This window comes from Volvox carteri, assembly GCF_000143455.1.
Source record: "Volvox carteri f. nagariensis unplaced genomic scaffold VOLCAscaffold_16, whole genome shotgun sequence".
NCBI classification, from domain to species: domain Eukaryota; kingdom Viridiplantae; phylum Chlorophyta; class Chlorophyceae; order Chlamydomonadales; family Volvocaceae; genus Volvox; species Volvox carteri.
Window position 1 is genome coordinate 545665 of NW_003307559.1, and position 7953 is coordinate 553617.

Below are 7953 nucleotides of genomic sequence, written 5' to 3' on the forward strand. Positions count from 1 at the left end.
TAGGATTTCACGACGCCTCATAAAAAGCCTGAGTGATAGGTTGGAAGGTTATCCTTTATAAAGGCTGTAGGTGTTCCTAGTTTTGTGGAAGCTTTGTGCTTCTTGTTCGGCATTATGCACCACACCGTGGGTGTCGTTCAAAGGTGCTACAAGGCCTTCATGTTGATACTCGATAGTCTTTTAAATGTCTGGCAATACTCGTTTTTGCATTTTATGCACGGAATGAGCAAGTGTCGTACTTCAATCCGTTTCTTAATCCAGACGTATGAAACACTCCGACGGATTAGCGGTGGATTGGCGCGGCTTAAAAATACCTTAATCCGCGACTTTTAATCCAAGTGGAAACACCCCCAATCTGCGGTAATGTCAGCCCCCTGACAGCCCCGGTTCCACAATCAATAATTTGGTTTCAATTATGCCCGTCGATTTTGCATTACAAACCTGAATAATATGTTCCTCGGTGCAGAAATAAGTTTATTCCTAATCCATGGACGCTGGGGTCCTCCGGGCCCCACCCAGACCACCGCCGATGAGTTTCAATATTTGTACAAACGACGGGTTTGGGGTATGTGATGACACGCACGCACGCAACAGTGTCCAGAATCGTGTCATGGCGCACGCTTAGATGCTCTGAAATGCAGTCCAATTGGCTGCTGCTTCAAAAGGGTTGCAGAGCCCAAAAATGTACCGATAACGCCCGCTGGAGTGCTCATTAAATGGATCGTTCGTACACCATCATTCGTTTTGATCATAGCCGGGCGTCGTGTTGAAAGACAGTCGTCAAGACTCTCCAGGCTGCAGTTATGCCACACAGCAGGTCAGAAGCAGTCCTATACCTGGTTGATTCGTGCGTGTGACCTTTGTGGCAGTGTCCATGGCATATAAGTGCTACAAGACGGTTATTTGGAATGTTTCCTGTAAGAGTCGAGTGCCTTTCGCATGGACAGCCAATAATAGCTGGAGGAATAATCCAGTCTCGAATCGAAAGACAACAGAATCGAAACCATTCCTCAATTTCAGGACCAGCAACAATGCTTAATCCGAATTCGGAATAGATTCCTGTATTAAAACCACTGTCCGCGACTGCCCTGTTTCAGTCCAGCAGCATTTTTGAGCAGTTACCCAAATTACAGCAAGCAGTAAAGGCAACAGAACATAAATGCTTACAGCCCAATCACAACTAAAGTATGACCCTTAATTCATTCCATAACGCCTACTGTACCTTCCGTGTGGCATCCGCAGATGGCTACAGTGATGATGTCAGGGCAAAACTTGCAGCAGCGCACCCCTCAGAGTTTGAGGCTTTGAACCTAGGCGGGTTTGGTTACAGGGTTTACATGAAAGCAGAGTGTAATAAATGGCTAGATGGTCACGACAGGATCCAACAAACAGGCTACATGCCCAATCCATAGCAAGTGAGATAGGAACTGCAACGATAGACGGGATGAGTTCGTTACAAAGGACATATGTCACAGCAGTATGGGACATGAACGAAATGTGGGGAGAATCATGCACAGGACTAGAAAGAACGACACTAGAAGGCAGGGCAAAGGAGCAGCTCGACCACCGTAACATAACCCCACACACAAGGGTGCGTCAAGCTCACCACTGTAGAGGTCGGTTTCCACGGCTGCAGGAGCGTATAATTTCGGTTGGCGGTGGCATTGGGGGTGGCGGCGTGCAGGAGTGTTATCGGCTGCTGTTCGGGGGCGGTGGCGTTGCGGGTGGCGGCGGGCAGGAGGGGTGCTGGCTGCTGAGTGGGACCGGTGGCGGCGGTGTTGGCTTGAGTGCGCCTTTTCTTCTGCGGAGGAAGGGCCACGGTGCTGGCGTTTCCGGAGGTGGGAGGTGGTGTTGCTCAGAACAGTAGAGCTTGACCATCACCGTCGCTGCCCGCTGGCCCAAGTAACGGCTCTGGCGCCTCAATATCTGTTGCTGCGGGCTCAGCTGTGATTCTGTGACCGGTCAGCGTGCCGGCCAATGTGCGTAGTCGGCCGCTGGAGACTTCGGCACGCGTTTCCTTCATTCCCCGGCGAGAGGTTGTCGACATGCCGCGGCCAGTAGTTAGAAAGCATGCCATAAAATAAAGAAGATGCCGACGATGATGTACAGGATAGCCCACATGGAACAAATCCCCGATAAAACCCCCTTAAGTGCTGCAGCAGCTGCAAGTCATCAGTACAGACGCTAAACTGTGATAACTTATCAATTACAGCCGTCGCCGAATTGTATAGAGCTGGTCGTGACAAAGTCAAACACATAGTTCAAACCCTAAGTCAAACACATAGTTCAAGTCCAGCGCGCGGCCCTACGGGCCGCAATAGAGACAGCAAGTCATGTCTTTTGGTCAAATTTTGGTCATTTGGGAACCGCAGCCGGGGCCTTAACCAGAATTTCGGCGGCGGGTACTGTAGTACAGATCCGCAGTACCCGCAGGATTTGCCGACCTCTGGTCAGAGACAGTAAAGAACGCAGAGGGTACCTCGCTGGGCTAGCCATGCAACTGAGATAAAAAAATTTGGTAAGGAGTAATAAGTGCGGAAGCGATAGGAGTGATTCGACTCTGGGGTCCTTAACCGGTTGGTCTTCGATACCAAAATTGTAACAAAGCTCGACGACTAGCGCAACGAGTCACGAAGAGTCCAAGATCCAGTGGCATTCAGAAATACCGATTTGGTATTGGAAAGTTAGACGTACCGATGGTACGGATGGCCGTTGGCCGGTTCCCAGCGTTCGGTTCCGGCATAACCTGCATTTTGCGTCTATGTGAGACTTATCATGTTTTTAACACATTTTCCTTACTGGCTCTGACATGAGCCTTTAATATTTGCAGAGGCCTGTCCTTTGTGTGTCGTGACTCCACATGAGCTACGGTTAGAGTTTGCGTAACTCAGTTACGCAATGTCAGAGCTAGCTGGACCTTTGGCCGGTGGGCCCGGGACCAATAGAGACTTGCCGGGACAAAGCAGCAAGAAGGACCAGCGCTTCGTGCGCCGCGCAGTTAGCCCTGGCAACCTTTCGGTTTCCAGGCCAATTTCTACAACATCAGGACATTTGGCGGCTGCGTCCACTTTGACGGCACCAAGTGTAAGCTTTGCCAGGCGATTCATCCGCCTCGCACCCTTCTGAACCTTTCTGTTCGGCTCTTAAATCACTTACCCATTTCATTTGATAAACATCGTAACGACAGCCAGCCGTGGCAGCACGGGCGCGCGACAAATTCGTTCCCCTGCCAGATGCCAGCAGCAAAGCACAAGTCGTCCCGGAGGAGACGGAGGAGGAGCTGATCGAGCCTCCTCTTGGCTCTGCACAGCTGCAGACGCTCTCTCAGAAACGCGGTCGTATCACAGTGGTAAGTCGTGTGAGGGCAAAGGATTAAGGGGGGGGGGAGTGTGACCCTTGAGAGGAGAGGAGAGGAGCGACAGTGGAGCTGCTACTACTGCTGCCGCTCTTGTTATTGTTGCTTTTCTTAGGGCTAACCGCAGGTTATAGATGATGCTGTTAAGCTAGCGCTGACAATCCTCACCCAATCCCCTAAAGCGGCTTTCGGTTCGCTCGGCTTTCGTTGGCCTCTTGGCTGCCGTAAGAGTGTAAGGCCGAGTTTAGGACGGGGGCGAGGGGCTGAGGAGCGCCGGATGCCAGACTGGCGCCGTGCGCACTTGCATGGTAATGCAAGGCGATGTGTTGGTGGCGGCAGACACGGCCCGTGGCTGGTTGGTTGTTGGTTGTTGGTTGACGGATGAGAGGGGTTAATTTCTTAGTTGGCGTTTCACGACGTGACGCCTTACATCAATAACACGGCGTATGTGCAGGCTCTTTGTCGCTCTTGTTGCTTCCCTGTTCATTACTGAACTTGTTTTTAATGGGTAAAAACGTTTGACATCTCCGCAGATAACGGTGGCTGAGTCATTCAATCGTAAGGCACTGGAAGCGACCCTCCAGCATATTGTGGCGACGACTGCCGCCACCGCCACCACCAACATCGCTACTGCAACCTCCTCCTCCAACGCCGCCGCAAGTGCCACTGCCGTCGCGACCACAGCACTGACACACACCGCCGCTACCCCCTCGGTTAACGGTGCTGCAACGACTGCCGGAGCCGCCGCCGGCGGTGGTGGCGGCGCCGGTGGCGGGGGCGACACATCCACAAGCGGGGCCTGGTCATTGAGCCGTACAGGCAGCGGTGGCGTGGCGCCCGCCATCACAGGTGGCGTGACGGTGTATCCTGAGGTGTCGTACATACGAACACCGTACGGCGAGGCGGCGGAGTCCCCTGGCGAAGTGTTTTTCTTCAATTACGGTGCGCGCGCGTGCGTGTATGTATGTATGTATGTATGTACGTATCTGTATATATTACATTACATCCGCTGCTTTCACGAGCACTTCGCGGTCCCGCCTAAACGAGCCAAGATGATCCAAATGTTCCATTCAGGTGTCGTGGCGTTTTGGGGTATGACGGAAGCTCAGGAGCAGTTGCTGCTGGCGGCGGTGTTGAAGACGCAGGGAGTTGCCGTACGACTGTTGGATGAGGACGAGCGCCAGGTGATCGGGAATATTGTGATGATGATGCTAATGATGATGATGGCGACGACGTCCGTTGGGGCAGTTTGTTGTAAATAATGTTTGGTTACCCATCGGGTGGCGGTCCATGATGATGACTGCAAAGGCATTGTTATTATTGACGTGCACCAACCGCAAATCGTCAGCCGGCCAACTCCATAATATTGTTGCTTTTCAAAAAACCGATTTTTACTTTAAAAAAAGGCGGCAATTTTTTCCATTTTCACTTCCAATGTTGTACAACAACGCAGGTGGAGGAGCTGCTTTTTGTTTACACCAGGGATTCTCCACCCAACATAAAAAACGACACCTTCACCATTGACATTCGTCTGGCGGCTAACCACCAGGTAGTTGGTTAGGGTAGTTGGGTTCGTTGGACGAGTGAGCAGGGTTCGGTACTTCGGTTAACCTTAACTTGGGCGACTAGGGGGTGATAAGAGGTAAGAAGCTGCACGATGTTGCGGGTTTCTGGACGTGGTGACCTGGGGATGGGAGGGGGGAAAGAGAGCCCCAAAGGGGTTGCAAAACACGGCCGAGCTGGGTGCGGCGCAAGATCAGACCCGGCGGGACGAGGATGATAAGCTGGACACACTAGAGGTAGGACTCGGAGAGGAGGTATGGCTTCGAAAACGCGCTACGTGCCCCAACCGCTGTCACAATTGTGACGAATACGTGTGTGCATGTGTTTTCCCCTCACGCCCTCCTTCATCCCTTATTCCCCCATTCTCTTTTACCCCCAATCCCCCACCAGTATCACTCTCCGCATAAGTTTACTGCATGTGTACGATGCTCTGCCGTACAGGTCAAAATGGCCATCAGTCATGCTCTGGCCCAATCTTCCAAATTGGCGGTGTACGAGAAGCAGATGGTTGATCTAATTGGGGAGGTACGTACGTCACAACAACCCGAATGCATGAACGACCATAGGGGGTTGAACGACAACAGGCGGAATGGCAGACGGACATACATACACATAAACAGACAGACGGACATATAGACGATGAACGGACAAGAGGGTGTCTGTGCAGCGGATGGGCCTGGAGGCTGCTGTTGAGGGGGCGCGTACGGATTTTGTGTACGGATGGATACCATTTTTAGTACGGGAACGCGCTCCTGGATGTCACCTCACCTCACCAGTGGCACCCACCATCGCGCAGCTATATATATATATATATGTATATATGTATATATACATATATATACACGACAATGACATGTATACGACATATAAAACCATGCACCCGGCCCCTTGTCTTTCCCTTTGTCAGTCTGACCGCCTGTCTGTCGTCTGTCTGCCTTTATGTGTGTATGCGTGTGTATGCGTGCGTATGCGTGGGTAATGGCTGTTTTTTCGATAACGATGGTGGTTATGGTGATGGCATGCTTTTTCGTGCAACCTGTCTGAAAGGGGTTCTTTTTAAACCCCACCCTCACCCCCCTCTCCGCCATCCCCCACCCATCCTTTGCATCGTTGTGTTGTGTATAGTTCAGCTCAATCTCCCGCCTCTCGCCATTCGCTGGTCGTCTCTCCTTTTTCCCCTCTTTGCCCCCCTGGGTTGACGACTTCCTTCTCACCCTCACACACGCGCAGTAGCGGGGAGGGGTAGGGTCGGTACAGGGTTTCCGGGTTTCCTCTGTCTTAGTGAACCCTCACCCCAAGAGCCGGATCAGGCCGGGGAGGGAGAGGAGTCGTGTGGCGTGTTTAGGGCTCACTGAACGCGAACTCGCGTGATGAAGCCTTGGCTCGTGAGACTCGCGTGCACGCGCTTGCGACGCCTCCCCCCCCCCCGCGCCGTTTGATACTCTCTTGCCCTGGCAGCAGCTTCAATCGTGTGTGGTTCGTCTCTCCCCCCCCCCCCCGCGCCGGGGGAAGGAGAGCAGAGCTAGCGGACCTGCGGCTCTCGGCTGCTTAGGAGGGGGGGACAGAGGCCCCTCGCGCTCCTTTCCCGTCTGCGTTAGGCGGTATTTCCGTTGGGGCTGGGCAGCAGCCCTTCTGTGGCCAGTGTCAGGCCCGGTCAGATACTTGTAACCTTCATACACACATACACACACACAGAACCCCCCACCCCACACACAACCCCAACCCCCCCCATCGTCAGGTTCGGCATGTCCCCCGGGAAATGGCTGATCGGGGCCGCATTTCCCTCAGCAGCAGCAAGGTAGCGAAGCTGATGGGAGAGGTGAGAGGATGTGTGTGTACGTATGTATGGATGGATGTGTATGGATGTTCCACTGCTGTTACTCCCCGACCGTACCTATATATATACATACGTACATACCTATCTATTATGTACATTGGGAGCTTGGCGATGACCGTCGCCTGTGTGCTTTTACCGCCTCTTTTCATGTTACCTCCTGATTCCTGATGTGGACACCTCACACTCCCGCCCATCTTAACCTCCCCCCTCCCCCCCCGCGGCTTCAGGTATTCCTGCTCAAGGCCGCAGTCAACCTGAACGCCACCATGCTGGACACCCCCGAGTTCTTCTGGCGGGCACCCGACCAGTTGCAGGTAGGTAGGGGGCTGTGTGTACGTGTGGGTGGGTGGGTGTGGGTGTTGGGGGGCCCTGCAGGGCCTGCAGGGTTGATGGAGGTGCTTAGGACACGGCATACGAGGCCTCGGAAGGGGGCCGGTGGCCCGCACGCGGGATTTCCCACGTGGGGGTTTGGCAACGGCGGGGGTTGAGCCGGGGGAGCAAACTCCTTGGAAGGGGGGGCCAGAAACACAGGACAACACGGCAAACATGAACAATGAAAGCGAAACGAAATGTCTACCAGCTGTGAAGCTTTAAGGCTGGTGGGGTGGGGTGGGGGTGAGATTAAATCCGGGGGGGGGGAGAGGATTCGCGGGATGTGTGTGGATCAAACACCAAACGGGATCTGTCCACCTTCACCATCACCTCCGCCTCCTCCACCTTCACCTCCTCGTCCTTGCCGTTGTCGTGCTGCTGCTGTGAACCATGTCCTCCAAATCTGTTTGTACGTTGCCTCCCCCCTCCCCCACGCCTGCTGCATGTTGCTGCGTGTTCCGCCGTACTTGATCTCCATACTCGGTACGGCGCAGTCACTGTACGAACGGGCTTGTGAGTATCTGGACCTCTCAACACGCCTTGACATGCTGAATACTCGATTCATGGTAGGTTAGTTTACTGAGAGCGGTTTCATTTGTAGTTAATAGTTGGAGGAAGGCGGTTGCTGTAAGGTTCCATGCGGCGGCGGGTTCCGGATTCAAATATAAAGGCTGCGCGCAAGTATATTTTAGTACATCAGCTAAAGTTATTGTTATCTTGCGCCGGTGTATTTAGTGACCTTCATATAGAATTACGCACTTTCGTCTAAAGAGATATCATGTTATTTTCAAAGTAAGAATTCATCCGGGGTTTGAATAAAATAATT

At 53.0% G+C, this 7953-nt stretch overlaps 1 protein-coding gene across 1 annotated transcript in view; it reads left to right on the top strand.

Annotated features, from left to right (window-relative positions):
• Positions 1-1187: 1187 nt before the first annotated feature.
• VOLCADRAFT_90261 (uncharacterized protein) overlaps positions 1188-7953 on the top strand; it is a gene marked incomplete at both ends in the record, with an annotated part of 8325 nt that continues 1559 nt past the window's right edge. Inside the window, 10 exons of the mRNA XM_002949789.1 lie at positions 1188-1259; positions 1637-1838; positions 3311-3349; positions 4040-4297; positions 4430-4539; positions 4809-4904; positions 5360-5443; positions 6657-6737; positions 6983-7069; positions 7622-7693. Coding sequence (XP_002949835.1) covers positions 1188-1259; positions 1637-1838; positions 3311-3349; positions 4040-4297; positions 4430-4539; positions 4809-4904; positions 5360-5443; positions 6657-6737; positions 6983-7069; positions 7622-7693 — 1101 coding nt within the window. The remainder of the gene's footprint in view (positions 1260-1636; positions 1839-3310; positions 3350-4039; positions 4298-4429; positions 4540-4808; positions 4905-5359; positions 5444-6656; positions 6738-6982; positions 7070-7621; positions 7694-7953) is intronic.